This window comes from Mustela putorius, unplaced genomic scaffold (genome assembly GCF_011764305.1).
Source record: "Mustela putorius furo isolate JIRA1106 unplaced genomic scaffold, ASM1176430v1.1 tig00003834_pilon_pilon_pilon, whole genome shotgun sequence".
Classification (NCBI taxonomy): Eukaryota; Metazoa; Chordata; class Mammalia; order Carnivora; family Mustelidae; genus Mustela; species Mustela putorius.
The window spans coordinates 106,858,984-106,877,642 of record NW_025421987.1 but is presented as its reverse complement, the minus strand read 5'-3'; the positions used below and the strand labels follow the sequence as shown (position 1 = coordinate 106,877,642).

The following is an 18,659-nucleotide window of genomic DNA, read 5'->3' as shown; positions in this document are numbered from 1 at the left end:
CACGCTCAGTCTATTTTCAATAGTAATGTTTAGCACTGCTCTTGCTTTCATGATACCAATTTGTTCCACCACCACTGTTTACAAATTCTTAAATTTTAAGTCTAGAAATAACTGTGTCTACAGTTAGGCAGACTGAAGAGAAGCTATGAAAAACTACAGAAAAAGCATATAAGGGACTTCAGAGGAAATGCCAAAAATCACAGGGAAGATCGTTCCGAAATTGAGAGGTTAACTGGAAAAATAGAGGTATGTTCATAGTAATAATTTCTTCGTAGTGGTTGTCAGCCTTCCTCTAGGAAGGTGCTGTTTCTAATAGTCCTAGTTCTGAAACCGATTTTCTACCATCTCCAGGACTGCCGTGGAGCTATTTCAGAGGTACATCCTGTCATCATCTGGTCACTTGGGGCTGATGGGGTTACTTGCTATCAGTAGTTCTCACTAGGGCAGTACCACCCTTTGAGAGCATTTGGAAATGTATGGAGACATTGCTTTGGTTGTTCAGATGACTGAGAGTGAAACTGGTGTTGAGGGGACAGGAACTAGGGGCACTAAACCAGGGAATGCTGAGGACCATTGCATACAGGAAGAATTATCGTACCCAGAATACCAATATTGAGAAGTACTGACCACCATTTCCTAGCAGTCTTCCGTGGGCAGTGTCCTTGTCTTATTTATCGCCCAACAGAGTTGGGGCTGAGTAAATGTTGAAAGTACATGGCTTTTTGTACAGAGTACTGTGCCTATCAGATTGTTTATCCTCAGTTCCCATTTAGATGTAGTACGCCCTTTACCCCCTCTTTGCTGACTTTTTTATTAACAACGTAAGGGAGGTGGTGAGTTAACACTGCCAGAGGTAGATGAAGCAACAGCGCAGGACTGTCACACTTTACCCTTTCATCTGTCACTCTCCTCCTCTATCCGTGCCATTGGTTCTCCAGTGTCCTTAAGAATCCCCGAGGTCCTCTTTAGGCTCTCAGGGATTCTGCTCCAGTGTTATTACGTGAGACCTAGGAATCTGCATTTTATCCACCTCCCCTGGCTGATTGTAATTTGAGAACCATTGCTCAGCATCTCTCTGTGATTGCTTACAATTTGTCAGAGTGACCTTTCACCCACAAAAATGCTACTTAGAATTGTAATTTCTTTGTTTAATATTCTTTTACATCTTAATTTTTTTTTAATCTTTTTTAAAAGATTTTATTTATTTATTTGACAGAGATCACGAGTAGGCAGAGAGGCAGGCAGAGAGAGAGGGGGAAGCAGGCTCCCTGCTGAGCAGAGAGCCTGATGTGGGGCTCGATCCCAGGATTTTGGGATCATGACCTGAGCTGAAGGGAGAGGCTTAACCCACTGAGCCACCCAGGTGCCCCTACATCTTAATATTTTTATACATTTGAAGAGCTTAGACTCAGAGGGCTGTGCAGACACTGCTTCCTCTCCAGCCATCTTCAGTGACACCGGGTTTTTTTTTCTCCCAAACACCTTATCTTCCTCTTGCCGCTCATTACCATTCTCCTTTATTTCTACCTCAAAACCACATCTTTGATTTTCATGTCACAGGCCAGTACCCCCAACCAGTATACATACAACCAAAGTAGGCATCTTCTGATCCCTGAGTTACTTCCTGGCCCAGAGGTTTCAGTGCCCAGGGCATTGTCACTCTCTTCAGTGTTACACTTATCATAATTCTTGAGGATTTCAGTATGTATAGGGATGATGCTTATAATACTTGGCTCTTTGAATTTCTTGGTGTTCTTTCCTCCATCCACATCTTGATCTCCTTCTTGTCTCATCCATCCATTCCCACTGCCATTCCATGGGTGTCAGTCATTATCAAACGTACAAACTTCCTGGAATCACATTTTTAATCATCTCATTCTTTAAATGCCGTCCTTCTCATTGCAGTTCATGCCCTCTATTCTCAATAACCTCTTGGCTGTCAATAATCACTTGACCCCCAAGTGATTGAATTCTGCTGCCTTTCACTGCTCGGTAGCTACCCCATGTCCTCACGTGTCAGTCCTCACACAGCTTAAATTCCGTGGCTGCATTCCTTACATTCCCCTTCAGCTCTTGTGTCCATTTCTTCCTTCATGATATTTGCTTGGCAAAACCATTAATCTACTTAAGTCCAGCTTTGTGCCTGCTCTCTACTTGCTGTGTTTGACAGAACATGGCTGGAGAAAAACATAATCATGCTGACTGGCCTCATTTTAAATTCATGTTCATCTACCTCAAAGGAGTTCCTAATGCTTCCCAGAATCATATTCCATTTCCCCTCACTCTGCTGCTTTCCATAATGACTATTTTATACTTTCTCTTTTCTCAAACTTTTAGTACTTGTTCCCACATTCTCACCATTGGGTGATGATCTTGCTTTTCATTTACTTGAGAAAATGGAAGCAATAAGAAGAGAATTTTCACAAACTTCCAACATCTGCCCCCCTGTTTGCATCTGTGTCCATATGCTCTGCCTTCCTGCTAGTGGAACTGTCCACACTCTTCCTCGGCCCCTACCCGAGACATGGCTCCAGACATTCTTTTCTTTTGTATCTCCTCCCTTCCTTTCTACTGAATGTTTTCCGCCACCATCCAGCTTTCTCCCCTGTTAAATATCCTCTCTTTACCTCTCTCTTCCTCTGGATGCTGCCCCATTTTTCCCTTTCGTTTTATAACTAAACTACTTTATGCACGTATACCTGTCTCCAGTTCGTTTTTGCCCATTTTTTTGCATCCACTCAGTAAGGGTTTTGCCCTGTCACTCTCTGGAAGCTATTTATACGGAGGTCACCAATGAGTTCCACCTAAAACACTTTCTTGATTTGACTTAGAGAACAATCACGTTTTCCTGGGCTTTTTCTCCTACCTCGTTAGCTACTTCTCAATCTCTTTTGCTACCCACCCTTTTAACATTGGAATACCCTAGGGGTTATATCATTGGATTTTTTCTTTTCTGTATCTGTGCTCACTCCTGTAGTGATATCATTCACTCTCATATTTTTAGCACTGTATGTATATTGATAATCCGCACATTTATGTATCCAGTCTTAACTTGTCCTTTTTGCTACAGAGTAATTTCCAACTGCCTGGTTCAGCTGTTCCACAGCTCCATCTTGATGTCTAAAGCCATGTCAGACTTGACACATCCAAAATAAAAATCCTGGTTTCCTCTTCCCCATCCCCCAACACCATTCCTGTTTAAGGGCAACTCCATTCCTCAATTTCTCAAGCCGAAAGCCTTAGAGTGACCCTTGACTTCTCTTTTCTCCACACAGCAGCCACCATGATTCTGTTGTAAGTCAAAGCATGTCCTCTCCTTTACAAAAACCTTCCAGTACTATCTCTTAAAAGCCAAATTTATCCTAATGACCTATATAGTCTCGCTCCTTGTTAACTGACCTTTCTTTACCTGCTTTTCCCTTACTCCATTTGAACCACACCAGCCTCCTTGCTTACCCTTAAACATACCAGGATGCTTCCACTTCACTTTGTACTTGCCTTTCCCTTCCCAGAATAGTGTAATCTCATCCCCATCTCCCTGGAAGTTTACTTAAATGCCATCCCTTTTTAAAATTGCAACCTCCAACTCTGAGCACTCTCTGCTCCATTTTCTGCAAAACAGGTATGATCATCTAATGTCTTATACACTGAAATTTGTTGTCTATTGTCAGTTGAGTTGGGCTTGACTTTTTGTTTGTTTTGTTAACTATTGTAGCCCTACCACTTAGAATAGTTCCTGGCATATACAGGAGAATGGATGAGTGAGTGACTCTCAGAAAGCTGGTTAACAGCGATTATCCCAAACTCACTTCCGACTGCTGGAGTTGAGAATCCTGGAGGACAGTGATATAGAAATCCCTTTGATTTGTCCCATTTTCATAAATATTGGACTCATTTTCTTATCAGCAGGAAGTGATCCATGATTAATTTTGACTATTTGGCTTTGGGTTACAAATATCTGTATATCTCTTAAAATTCAGTACAGATATCCCCCTTGTTATTGAAGTTTTTGCAGTTCTTCTGTTGAGTTAGTAAAAATTTGGAATCAAAGGGTATTACATTATCTGAGTCTATTTTGTTCCTGAATTTCAGATACTAGAAGCAAGAATTGGGCTACCCATGTGAAAATTTATTTGATCTGTTCAGTTTCTGGGTTTGGATATCAAGAATTTGGGTAGTGGGATCTCCCCATAATCATATTTTGAGATTTTAGTTCTCCTAAGATGAGTTTTCTGTAAAATCACTAAAAATGATAACAACCTTTAGGTGGCAGCAAATCTATGAAAATCATCACAACCTAGGATTTAGCATCTGTGTTTCATACTCTTCACGATTAGGGTGTTAAATTTAGAAAGACAGATAATCTAGAGGCACAGAATGTCAGAATTCAGTATTGCTCCACAGTTCTATCAGTTAAGTGAGTAATGGGGCTCCTGCTGGGGAGAAAGGTACATGTGTGCCCAGGGAGGAAGGGGAAAATTAAAGTAAAAGTGAATCAGGGAAGCAAGGACAGCAAGGGGAAGCACTTACAAGTTAAGTACCTTAATCGCCTCTTCAGGAATTTCGTCAGAAATCACTGGACTGGGAGAAGCAACGCTTAATTTATCAGCAACAGGTGTCTTCTCTGGAGGCACAGAGGAAGGCTTTGGCTGAACAATCAGAGATAATTCAGGTAGGTTTAAGCCATTTTAAAATAATGAGAGGCCGAGAAGTCTTGATGGCGTTGGCACTAGCTTAATGTGGTCCGTGTTTGCTCACTCGTGTCCACACTTGTGTCCACGCATGTCTTCATGCCACACACTCTTTTGTTTTCTCGCTCCTCCCTCATGCTCCCTCTTGCCCTCTCCGTCTTGCATTTTCCTGCTCACTCCACGCTCGCACTCATGTCATTTTCTCCTGATCTTGGTCTTCCCTTTTTCTCCCTTTCTGTCCCTCCCCATCTCTCTCTTTCTACCTCGGTTCTTTCTCTCTCTTTCTACCTCCGTTCTTTCTCTCTCTTTCTACTTCTTTGGGTCTCTGGCTTACTAGTCTGGGTGTTTCTGGCTTTTGCCTTAGCTCCATTTCCACGTTGTGCTCCATCTCTGCTAACTGGGGGGCCTTGGCCGAAATGCCTCAGTTGAGGAGCTTCAGCCCGGTTGCTTGGGCCTACAGGTACCAGGAGACTGACACCGCATTGATCTGCGTCCTAACCAAAAGCAGTATCTTTGTGACAACGGAAACATGTTCTAGAACTCTAGTAAGACTCTTTTTTTAAATAAAGAACTAGTGACTTAAGCAGAACCAAAGAATAGCTATCTAATTTAGGGATATTTCTTCTTAGAACATACACTGTTTTTTTCAATTAAAAACCAAGAACACAAAAGGAAGTGAATATAGAGGGGAATAAATATTTGTGACCATCTGTTGTGTGCTAGACACAGTCTTAATGCCTCTTTTAGATTGCAGTTACCTAGAATATGTGGTTCTGTGTTGTCTGTTTAATATGATAATCTGTTAAGTTTATCTCAGTTTTATAGAATGAGGGAATTACTGGATAAGTTAAAAGAACTGAAGAGAAGCTTAAAAAAATTTTTTTTTAAAAACAATCTGCATTATTTGCTGCTTTAACTCTCAGTAATGTTTTGGCTTGTAATCATTCCCCTGAAATATCAGCTGGCCAATTAATTCCCGTGAATGGCTCTGTGACTCCACTCAGGATGGGAGGAGGGGCCCACAGCAACCTCAAGGAAGAAAATTATTCACTAGGCTGCTGCAAGCTAAGCAGTCAGAGTGGGCCAATAAAATCCTGGCTGTCTAGACCACAGTTTTTTTTGACCTGAATGCTAAAGCACTATGCAAACATAAATAGCTATAAGGCACTGTTATATTCTAATTGTAGCTTTCAGTTTGGAAAAAAAAGAAAATCAAGTCCTGCTTTTTAGTTCTCAATTACTCATCTGTGGAGTATGCTTATTATTGATTGCAAATCCTTTTTTCAAATTACTATTGTGATTCCTCTGCATAATTAAACTTCATTGTTAGTAAAAGTGAGATTTTTATTTACCATAATTCAGGGAGGCCAGAATAAGAAGCCTTTAAAAAGCCAACATTTGTTTTCCCTGCTAAGGGTATTTGAATCATTCTCCTGGTAGTTTGTTTAAAACTACTTTCCCTGCTTAACTGGAAAAATATTACTGTAATATATTTCTCTTCCCCCCTCAGCAAACTGAACAAAATTAAATCTTTTTGTGATTCAGTATGTGGCAATGCTGTATGACCATCATTTAAAAATGATTAAAAAAAAAAAAAACAGAACTTTTAAATTTCTGGATAGTTGTTACCCAGCATTAATAGTTACTATCATTTTGCTAGTTTTTTTTTTTTTAATTGTGGTAGAAAACATTAAAATTTACCATCTTGGGGTGCCTGGGTGGCTCAGTGGGTTATAGCCTCTGCCTTCGGCTCAGGTCATGATCCCAGAGTCTTGGGATCGAGCCCCACATTGGGGGGAAGCAGGGAGCCTGCTTCCTCCTCTCTCTGCCTGCTTCTCTGCCTACTTGTGATCTCTGTCTGTCAAATAAATAAATAAAATCTTTTAAAAAAAATTTACCATCTTAACCATTTTATTAAAAAAAATTTTTTTTAATGATTTAATTTATTTATTTGACAGAGATCACAAGTAGGCAGAGAAGCAGTCAGAGAGAGAGGGGCAAACAGGTTCTCTGCTGAGCAGAGAGCCCTATGTGGGACTCGATCCTGGGACCCTGAGATTATGACCTGAGCTGAAGGCAGAGGCTTAACCCACTGAGCCACCCATGCACCCCTATCTTAACCATTTAGTATAGTAATGTTAACTCTGTGCATGTTGTTGTGTAACAGATCTCCAGGACTTGTTTTACTTATAAAAGTAAGTAAGACTGTACCGATTGACAACAGCTCATTTTGCCAGTCTTGTTTCATGCTTCCCCACTTTTTACCTTTGGATGGAATATTACAAAGCAAATCACAGAAATTGTCATGTTTCCCAACAGATAAAGACCTTAAAAATTATAATATACCTGTATTACATTAACAGAGTACTTTATTAACATAATTTAATATTCAGTCTGTTCAGACTTCCCCAGTTGTCTGAAATTATATCTTTGTACAGTTTGATATTCAAATTGGAATCCAGTCAAGGTTGACATGTTACATTTTAGTGATATGTGAGTCACCGTTGAACAGTCAAGCGAGAAAATCTGGGAGGATGGATAAGTGGAGATCAGTATCCACACTTCCCCCAGTTTTTAAAAATTTGATATAAACTTTCTTCTTACATATTTTTTAACATCTGGAAGTGGAGTTCCCAATAACTTCTCAATCTTTGAGTCCTATGTTTGCTCAAGTTCTTTTCATCAGCTATTAAAGTTATTAAATACATATTCATTTTGGAAAAAATGAGAAAATGTCAGTGAGACAAGAATTAAATAAAATCACCCATAATTCCATAATTTAGAGATCTCTCATGATGAACATTTTGGTGTAAATCTTGTCCAACTTTTTTTTAATGTTTCTGTGCAGTGCACATTCCAGTCATGTACATTTACCAAAAAAACACAGTTGTGTGTTAGGGAGGTAATATGTATGTTTGGTTTTTAGATTCCATGATAGATGAAATCATACAGTGTTTGTCTTTCTCTGTCTGACCCGTTTCACTGAGTGTAATGCCTTCTGGTCCATCAGTGTTGTCACAAGTGGCAAGATTTCATTTTTTCTTAATGCCAGTGATATTCCATTCTAATAGAATACAAATACACACTAACACCCATTCCCCATATCTTCTTTAGCCATTTGTCTATTAATGGACACTTGGGTTGTTTCCATAACTTGGCTAGTTTAAGCAGTGAGGTAGTGAACATAGCGATGTGGTTATCTCTTTGAGTTGGTATTTTTGTGTTCTTCAGATAAATACCCAGAAGTGGGGTTACTGCATCATATGGTATTTCTAATTTTGATTTTTTTGAGGAGGTGCCAGACTGTTTTCTATAGTGGCTGCACCAATTCACAATCCCACCAACACTGTATAAGATCTGCCTTTTCTCCACATCCTCACCAATACTGGCTATTTTGTCTTTTTGATAACTGGCCATTTTGACAGGTGTGAGGTGATATGTCACTGTGGTTCTGATTTTCATTTCCCTGATGATGAGTGATGCTGAGCATCTTTTCATGTGTCTGTTGGTCATCAGGATGTCTCTGGAAAAATGTCTCTTTATGTCTTCTTCCCAATTTTACATAAGGTTTGGTTTTTTGATATTAAGTTGTGTAAGTTCTTTATATATCTTGAATTTTAACCCCTTATCAGATGTATGACTTGAAAGTATCTTTTCCCATTCTGTGTAGATTGCCTTTTTGTTTTGTTTACAGTTTCTTTTATCATGCAAAACCTTTTTAGTTTGATGTAATTCCGTTTGTTTATTTTAGCTTTTGTTGCCCTTGCCACAGGATACTGGTCCAAAAAAATATTGCTGTGACTGTTGTCAGAGAGCTTACTGCCTGTGTTTTCTTCTAGGAGTCTTAGGGTTTCAGTTCCTTTTTTTTTTTTTTTTTAAAGATTTTATTTATATATTTGACAGAGAGAGATCACAAGTAGGCAGAGAGGCAGGCAGAGAGAGAGAGGAGGAAACAGGCTCCCTGCTGAGCAGAGAGCCCGATGCGGGACTCGATGTCAGGACCCTGAGATCATGACCTGAGCCGCTCAACCCACTGAGCCACCAAGGCGCCCCCCCCTTTTTTAAAAAATTTATTTGACAGAGATCACAAGTAGGCAGAGAGGCAGGAGGAAGCAGGCTCCCCACCAAGCAGAGAGCCCGCAGGGCTCAATCCCAGGACCCCACCCACTGAGCCACCCAGGCGCCCCAGGGTTACAGTTCTTATGTTCAATTCTTTAATCCATTTTGAATTTTGTATGTAGTATAAGATAGTGACCTCATATCATTCTTTTGCATGTAGCTGTCTAGTTTTCCCATCATTTATTGAAGAGACTCTCCCCTTTGTTTGTTCTTTCCTCCTTTGTTATGGGCTAATTGACGATACAAGTGTGGACTTACTTCTGGTCTCTATTCTAGTCTATTAATATATATGTCTGTTTTCATACCAGTACCATACTGTGTTAATTACTATAGCTTTGTGGGATAGTTTGAAATTAGGGGGCATGATATCTCCAGCTTTGTTCTTTCTCAGTACTGCTTTGGCTACTTAGGATCTTTTGTAGTTCCGCACAAACATTAGGATTCTTTGTTACAGTTCTGTGGAAAATACCATTGATATTTTGATGGGGATTGCACTGAATTTGTAGATTGCTTTGGGTAGCATAGGCATTTTAACTATTCTTCCAGTTCATGAGCATGGAATATCTTTCTATTTATTTGTGTTGTCTTCAGTTTCTTTTGTCAGTGTCTTACGGTTTTCAGTGTACAGATATTTCACCTCCTTGATTAAATTTATTCCTAGGTGTTTTATTCTTTTTGATTGAAATATAATGGCAATTATTTTATAATTGCATTTTTCTGATAGCTCATTATTAGTGTAGAAAAATACACTAATATGTTAGTATGTTAATTTTGTATTGTACAGCTTTACAGAATTCATTTATTCTAACAGCTTTTTCTGTAGTCTTCAAGGCTTTCTATATATAGTGTTATGCCATCTGCAAATTTTGATAGTTTTATTTTTTCTTTGCCAATATTGATGCCATTTTATTTCTTTTCCTAGCCTAATTGCTGTGGCCAGGACTTCCAGTACTATGTTGTTTAAAAGTGGTGAGCGTGGGCATCCTTTTATTTCTGATCTTGAGGAAAAGCTTTCAGCTTTTTGAGTATGAAGTTAGCTGTGGATTTGTCATTTATGGCCTCTATATCCACTTTGTTAAGAGTTTTTAATCATAATGGATGATGAATTGTCAGGTGCTTTTTCTGCTAGTGTGGAGGTGATCATATGATTTTTATCTTTCATTTTGTGGTGTATCACATTGATTTGCAGATGTTGAACCATCCTTATACTACTGGAATAAATCCTACTTGATAATGACCCTTTTAATGTATTGTTGAATTCAGTTTGCTCATATTCTGTTGAGGATTTTTTACACCTGTGTTCGGGGATATTAGCTTATAATTTTCTCTTTTTGTGGTGTCTTTGGTTTTGATACTTGGATAATGCTGGCCGCCTCATAAGTTTGGAAGCTTTCCTTACTCTTAGTATTTTAAAATAATTTGAGAAGGATAGGTACTAACTTTAAAAAAAAAAAGATTTTATTTATTTATTTGACAGAAAGATGGAGAGCACAGGTAGGCAGAGCAGCAGGCAGAGGAAAAGGGAGAAGCAGGCTCTCTGCTGAACAGGGAGCCTGACGTGGGGCTCAATCCCAGGACCCTGGGATCATGACCTGAGCTGAAGGCAGAAGCTTAACTGACAATTACCCAGGTGCTCTGGTACTAACTCTTCTTTAAATGTTTTGTAGAATTCACCTGTAAAGCTGTCTGGTTCTGGACTTTTGTATTTTGGGAGTTTGAAAATTACTGTTTCAGTTCATTACTTGTAATTGGTTGATTCATATTTTCTATTTCTGTGTGATTTAATCTTGGAAGGTTGTGTGTTTCTAAGAATTTTTCTATTCTGAAGGTTTTCCAGTTTGTTGGCATGTAATTGTTTGTGGTAGCCTTTTATGGTCCTTTGTATTTCTGTGGTGTCAGTTTTAACTTCTCTTTTTTTATTTATTTGTTTCTTCTCTCTTTTGATCTTATCTATCTGGCTAGAGATTTATCAGTTTTGCTTATCTTTTCCAAGGACTAGTTTTTAGTTTCATTGATCTTTTTTATTCTTTAAGCCTCTATTTCATTTATTTCCTCTAACCTTTATTATTTCTTCCTTCTACTAACTTCAGGCTTTGTTTCTCTTTTCCTGTTTCCTTTATGTGTAAATTTAGACTGTTCATTTGAGATTTTTCTTGTTTCTTGATATAGGCCTCTATCTTTATGAACTTCCCTCTTAGAACTACTTTTGCTGCATAGTGTTTCCATTTTCATTTATCTAAAGGTATTTTTTCTTTTCGATTTTTTTGTTGACCACTTAGTTGTTTATAGCATGTTGAGTAGTCTCCATATGTTTGTGTTTTTTCCAGTTTGATACTTATAATCAATTTCTCTTTCATATTGTTGTGGTCAGAAAAGATGCTTGATATGATTTCAGTGTTACTGAATTTATTGTGGTTGGTTTTGTGGTCTAACATGTGATCTGTCCTGGAGAATTCCATTTATACTTGAGAAGAGTGTGTGTTTTGCAGTTTTTGGATGACATGTTTTGTTTCTATCTGTTAAATCCATCTGGTCTAATGTGTCATTTAAGGCCAGTGTTTCCTTATTGATTTTCTGTCTGGATGATCTATCATTGATGTAAATAGCATGTTAAAGTCCCCTACTCTTTAATATATTACTGTCAGTTTCTCGTTTTATCCCACTTAGGTTTTTTTAAATTATTATTTAGCTACACTAAACACTTTATAATACAGTATTTTATTCAATTATCATGCTTAAATTTTTCCTTTTTAAATATGACAGATCAACAAATGTGTAGTCATAATGATTGCATAGAAGTCCAGTCTACCATTAAATATGCCATAATTAACATATTGAATCCCTTATTGTGGTAGAACATTTAGTTTTTTACTTTTTTACTCTTGTAAATAGTGCTTGGGTGAATGTCTTTGTCTAAACATCTGGGAGTATATGTCCATTTATATTCTTAGGAAATGGCCCTAGAAGTGAAATTGCTGTATCAGTGTACTTGTACATTCTTAAAGATTTTAATATATATTGGCAAAGTACATTCCAAAATTACATTGATCCAGACTTCACCAGCAGTATTTGGGATTGTCCATTTTCTCTCACTTTACCAATATTGGACACTAATATTTTTTAAAATTTCACCTACTTTTAAGCTTGTCCTTGCCAGTCTGACAGGTGAAGAATATGATACATGATTATTTCTTTTAATGTGCATTTCTTTAATTATGAATAAGTTTGTGCATTTTTTCATCTACTTGCAGACATCTCCATTTTTTGTAAATTGTTTGTGTCCTTTGCTCATTTTTCTTTTAGGAGATTTATATTTTACTATTTTGAAATAGCTCTTCCTACATTGACTATATTATTAACACTTTGTTGTTTTGTTGCAGTTCTGGGTGTTTCCTAGTTTACCTTAATTTTTGCCTGTTAGTTTCAATGGAAATATGGTTGTTTTATAAACAATTATTTAGAATTGCTTAATTCTCTTCTAATTTTTTCTGTAGGGTTTCTATCTTGATGTCATAGTGTAAAGCTTTATCTAAGCCAAGATTTCTTCTGCTTTATAATTTCTTTTTTATATATTTGATCTGATCATTATTATTATATGGTATTTGATAAGCTAAATTTTTTTTTCTAAATGGTTATCCACATATTTTATTGACTGTTAGATTTTGAGAACTTGACAGAGTGATTCTAAAATTTTTATGGAAGAATAAATGAATGGTACTAAGCAGCATTTTCTAAAAGAGCGAGGGTGATGTTCTATCAAATATTAAAATGTATTATATTAAAAAGAACAGTTCTTAAACAACGTGACATTATTAGTTGCAATGATAGAATGATGGTTATATATGCATAGAAAAGGATCCATTTAGTCACTAAAACACAAGGTTATTTCTGTTTAGAAGGCAAGAAATCACGTGCTACTTTCCCTCTTGTCCATATAGAAATGTTGAAAGGAGATATTAAGGGAAATCTTTGAGAACATTAAAACATTTAAAAAATTAAAGTATTAAGCCAGCAGAGAGTATAAAATATTTAGCTGATAAATGTTATGTGAGAAAAATAGAGGTTCCATTAAATATACATGTTTTCCTTTTGAAATATTTAGATGACTGTATATCATTCAAGTTAGCTTTAAATCTACTTCTCAATTTTATATGTATATATATACATATGTGTGTATATATATATATATATATATATAATTTTTAAAGCATCCTTTTCATGTTACAACCTATGAAGAAAAGATGATCCTAACTCAAATGTTAATCTGTTGTCTTGGTAGAAATATCAGAGTTAATTGAATTGGGTCAGACCTACTGTTGAAAGTTTATAGTGACATAGACACAACAGTGATAAGAGGGTGTTACTGGGAGCCAGTCTCTTAATGGGCTCTTCAAGCTGCTCCCTGTTGGAAATGCTGCAAGGCTGTAGCCTGCACTGACATATTTGGAGTTGACACTGATGGGGAGATTGATAAAGATGGATCCTGCCACAGTCATAGCTTCATTCTGGGATCCATTGGAAAATAAAAAGCCCTTGTTTTTTCATATCACATTGTTCTCAGGAATCTCACTATCTGGGAAAGCCATTCCATTGAAGCATCAGGATTACAGTAAAGCCAGAGAAGGATTTGACCTCAGTTGCAGCCACCCCCCCCACTTCCCCTACTCTCACACTTCCATTGCCCACCTTGTATTTTATTCCCATCTCCTTGACATAAATTGCCTCTTTAATTATTTCTTTACTTTTCATACCTCTTCTGTGAGTTGTATTGTTGAGATAATTCCACCCATTCCAACAGAGTAGTTAGAATGCAACATGTTAGATTAATAAGAGGAAGTTCTGCAGAGGGGCGGAAGAAAGTATAGAGGGAGAGATGTATGGGGATGGGTTCATATTTACATTTTAATGATAACTGTTACTGTGTGTGCATCTCTTTGGCTGTACTATAGGAATACTTGAAGCGTTTCAATGGAAGCATACCTCCCTGCTAATATTTGAATTAGCATTATCCAATTATAAATTGGATAATGAATTCTTTTAGAAGCATTATACGTTGTGTACTCTGTTACTTTATGTCTCAGTTTTAATTGAACATTAAAGGAATGCAGTATTATAATTGTAACTTTGGCAATATCTTTATCTAGAGGCCTGTTGCCATTTTTGTCTTTTATGAAATTTTTTTGTCCAAGAAAGGGAGGATTACATTTTTTTTCTTTCAGATGGAGTTGGTGTAATATATTCTTGGTTATCCAAATTCTCATAGTTTGAGGATTTTTAAATGATAAATATTCACAGTGTGTAAAAAAGCATGATACATAGCTGTATGATCTTAATTACATTAAAATACTTACTTGCGTAGATACACACATGGGACCCAGAAGTCAAACTGTAAACTGCTTGTGATTATGGATGACTTTGTTCTTTGCTTCTTGTGTTTTTCAGTTTCCTCTTATGCATGTGTTAACTTTTAAAAAATACATTTTTTAAAACCCAAGAAAAAATAAGAAGTTGTTCTGGTTTTGAGTTCAAAAAATTATTGGCAGTGGTTATTGCCAAAAAAGCTCAAAAATAGATTAGCCTTAAGATTCCTCTAATGCCAGATATTTAAGAGAAATAATTGTTACTTTGTAAGTAGTTTATATGGTTGTTTCTGTTAGTCTTAGAAGAGGTATTTTGGAGATATTCTAGTGTGGTTCTGTTCAATAGAAATAAAATGAGAATAATATGTAACTTAAAACTTTCTAGAAGTCACATTTAAAAAGTAAAAAAGAAAGAGGTAAAGATTTTGTTTATTTGAGAGAGAAAGAGAGAGATAGCAAGAGCAGAGTTAGGTGCAGAGGAAGAGAGGAAAGCAGATTTCCCAGTGGGGCTCAAACCCAGAATCCTAGGACCATGACTTGAGCTGAAGGCAGATGCCTAACCGACTAAGCCACCCAGGCGCCTGCTACTGCGGTGTTAAACACATAATGCTAGTGTTTTGTAATTACGTGTTGTCTTTCATCTCAAGTGTCCATTTGGGCAGAGGCTTTCTAGCTTTGTTCTGCCAAGGCCCAGGGCGGCTGTGCAGTTTAAGATGGGGTCGGGAAGGTTCAGCAAGTTGGACTCCAGTCTCTCCTCCGCACCCTCACCCAGTCTCTTCAGTTATTTTTTTCTGTACAGGGTTCTTTATAAGAGTTTCCCTTGAGGCAGAAAATGTATATATTGCATTTTAAAAGTTTGGACACAGTTGCATGCTCGGCAGTTATTCTTGTGGACCTAAACCTATTTGATTTCTTTTTTTCAGACTGTTATAGGAATCTGGTAAGAAGTTTTTGGTTCTTTACACCGGAATCTTGATCTGTAATTTCTACAAACACTATTTGTCTGTTTCTTCACCTTTCTCCTTCCAGTATTCCTCCTCTGCCTTATGGGCACTATTGAGCATCTACTTTATGTGATCATAGTATAAGATTTGGGTCCTGTACAGTATACAGTAAAATCTTTAATCCATGGCAGATTGATTTCCTAAAGACATTTCCATTTAAATTGCTAAAAATAAAACTGGATACCTTTACCTTTTAAAAATATATACGATAAGACAGTTTTACTTACACAGACAGTTCATGTCTGTCTTCAGTATTTAGATGAAGTACCTATCTGGATGCAGGATTAAAACTTGTGAACGCTAACAACATGGATGGAACTAGAGCGTATCATGCTTAGCGAAATAAGTCAAGCAGAGAAAGACAACTATCATATGATCTCCCTGATATGAGGAAGTGGTGATGCAACATGGAGGCTTAAGTGGGTAGGAGAAGAATAAATGAAACAAGATGGGATTGGGAGGGAGACAAACCATAAGTGACTCTTAATCTCACAAAACAAACTGAGGGTTGGTGGGGGGAGGGGATTTGGGAGACAGGGGTGGGATTATGGACATTGGGGAGGGTATGTGCTTTGGTGAGTGCTGTGAAGTGTGTAAACCTGGTGATTCACACACCTGTACCCCTGGGGATAAAAATATATGTTTATAAAAATAAAAAATTAATTAAAAAAAAAACTTGTGAACACTAGAAAGTTGGAAACTAAAAACTAGGATAGCTGGGATACACAACCTAGGAATTATCGAAGTCTGCTGGAACTTTATACTATAGGTCTGTGAGATAGTCACTAACCAGTTTTAATCAATGTACCTCAGTAGATAAATCATTGAAAGAAACTAATTTTTTTAATTTTAATTTTTTTTAAAGAAACTAATTTGAGATACACCGTATTTGGTTAAGTCTTTTAGCTCAGGAATTGTCTAAATATTGATGATAGAACCAATCTTTCCTCTCCTCCATGCACCTTTTTTCTCAAGGAACAAAATTCCTCAGTTCCCTCCACCCCAGATTTAAACATTTTGTGGTCATTTTGAATCGTCTGAATATGCATGTTTGTAATGTATCTGAAAATACAGAATAATTAACTACATGTAACATGTTCTGGGAAAGGAAAATTTGACCTGGAAAGTTAAGAAGTTTAGTGTTTAAGAAAAAAACCCAATTTATGAGCTTCCATAAGAAATAAAATAATATATTATAGTTCCTGTATTTTCTGTGATATAAAGAGGAGAGGAATCCAGTTTTCTTATGTGATGACTCAGATGCAGTTAGACTTCTGCACTAGTGGGAGAATAATGCAGCTGTTCCTGTAGTAGGTGGGTAGCATCTCTTCTCCTGAGGAATCCCTTTCCCTTCTCAGTTCTTTTTTACCGCTTCTCAAGGTAGTTATTATATGATTTCTTAAGGTTTCATTATTTGAGAGCAGTTTTCTGTTTGTGACAACATGGAGAGGGAGGTACAGAGATTTCCTGTGTGCTCCCATACATGCATGGCCTCCTCCATTCTCAACATCACTCACCAGAATGCTACCTTTGTTACTAGGGATGACCCTACACTGACACATGATAGTTTACTTTAGGGCTTCCTCTTGGTATTTTTTGCTCTGTATGAGTTTGTACAAATGTGTAATGACAATACCCATCATTGTAATAGCATACCGAGTATTTTCACGGCCATAAAATTCCTCTGTGCTTTCCCTGTTCATCTTTCTCCTGCCCTGCATCCCCATAATCACTGATATTTTTATTGTCTCTCTAGTTTTGCCTCTTCTAGAATGTCATATAGTTGGAATCATACACTATATAGTCTTTACAGATGGGCTTCTTTCCCTTATTAATGTGCATTTAAAGTTCCTCCGTGTCTTTTCATGTCTTGATAGCTCATGTTTTTAGCACTGAATGATATTCCATTGTTTGGATGTACCACAATTTATTTATCCACTCACTTATCGAAGGACATCTTGGTTGCTTCCAAGTTTGGGCAATTATGAATAAAACTGCTGTGAACATACATGTGCAGGTTTTTGTGAGAACATATTTTCAACTCCTTAGGGTAAATGGCAAAGAACACAATTGCTGGATCATATGGTAAGAATATATTAAATTTTATAAGAGAACACCACATTGTCTTCCAAAATGCCTACAACATTTTGTATTCATACCAGCCATGTATGAGAGTTCTTGCTGCTCCACATCCTCACCAGCATTTGGTATCATCACTGTTCCAGATTTTGGTCATTCCGATAGATGTGTAATTATTGCATTAATTTGCATTTCCCTGGTGACATATGATGTAGATCATCTTTTCATATGTCTATTTGCCATCTGTATATCTTTTTTGGTGAGATGTCTTTTCAGGTCTTTGGCCCATTTTTTAATGGAGTCGTTTGTTTCCTTATTCTTGGGTTTTAATCTTGATATATTTTGTATAATGGTCCTTTATCAGGTATGTCTTTTGCAAATATTTTCTCCCAGCCCCTGGCTTGTCTTGCTGTTCTCGATACTGTCTTTCAGGGAGTGGAAGTTTTTAATTTTAATCAAGCTCAGTTATTTATTTCAGGGCTTATGTCTTTTGTGTCGTATCTAAAAAAGCATTCCTATACCCAAAGTTATCTAGGTTTTCTTCTATGCTATCTCCTAGAAGTTTATAGTTTTGCATTTTACATTTAGGTCTATGATCCATTTTGAGTTAATTTTTATGAAGGTTAGAAGGTCTCTGTCTAAATTTATTTTTTTGCTTAAGGTTGTCCAGTTGTTACAGGACCATTTGTTGAAGAGACTGTCTTTGTTCTATTGTATTGCCTTTGCTCCTTTGTCAAAGATTAGTTGACTCTGTTTATAGGGGTCCATTGCTGGGCTCACTATTCTGTTCTATTAAACCGTTTCTCTTTTCTTTTACTGGTATTTTGATGTCTTAATAATCATTGCTTTATAGTAAATCATGAAGTCAGGTAGCATGAGTCTTCCAACTTCTTCTTCTTTTTTTTTTTTAAGATTTTATTTATTTATTTGACAGAGAGAGAGAGAGATCGATCCCAAGTAGGCAGAGAGGCAGGCAGAGAGGGGTGGAGGAAGCAAGCTCCCTGCTGAACAGACCCTGCTGAACAGAGAGCCTGATGTGGGGCTCAATTCCAGGACTCTGGGATCATGACCGGAGCCGAAGGCAGAGGCTTAACCCACTAAGTCACCCAGGCACTCCTCCTCCAACTCTTTCTTCTTCTTCAATATTGTGTTGGCTAATCTGAGTCTTTTGCCTTTCTGTGTAAACTTTACAATCAGTTGGCCAATATCCATAAAATAATTTGCTGGGATTTTGATGGGGATTGTGTTGAATCCATAGATCACAGGGGTAGGAACTGACATTTTGACAGTGTTGAGTTCTCCTATCCATGAACATGGAATTTCTCCTCATTTTCTTAGTTCTTTGATCTAATTCATCAGTTTTATAGTTTCCTTTAAATAGATCTTGTATTTATTTAGTTATATTC

At 37.1% G+C, this 18,659-nt stretch overlaps 1 protein-coding gene across 13 annotated transcripts in view; it reads left to right on the top strand.

Annotated features, from left to right (window-relative positions):
- Nucleotides 1-18,659, top strand: part of CEP63 (centrosomal protein 63) — a 55,061-nt gene that overhangs the window by 20,345 nt on the left and 16,057 nt on the right. For 8 of the 13 annotated variants that reach the window (XM_045088882.1, XM_045088879.1, XM_045088884.1 and 5 more), the window contains exons 5-7: nucleotides 124-246; nucleotides 352-375; nucleotides 4,559-4,672. The exons of 1 other annotated variant lie outside the window; for it this stretch is intronic. In XM_045088882.1, coding sequence (XP_044944817.1) covers nucleotides 124-246; nucleotides 352-375; nucleotides 4,559-4,672 — 261 coding nt within the window. The remainder of the gene's footprint in view (nucleotides 1-123; nucleotides 247-351; nucleotides 376-4,558; nucleotides 4,673-18,659) is intronic. 4 more of the 13 variants (XM_045088885.1, XM_045088888.1, XM_045088878.1 and 1 more) reach the window with 2 other exon arrangements.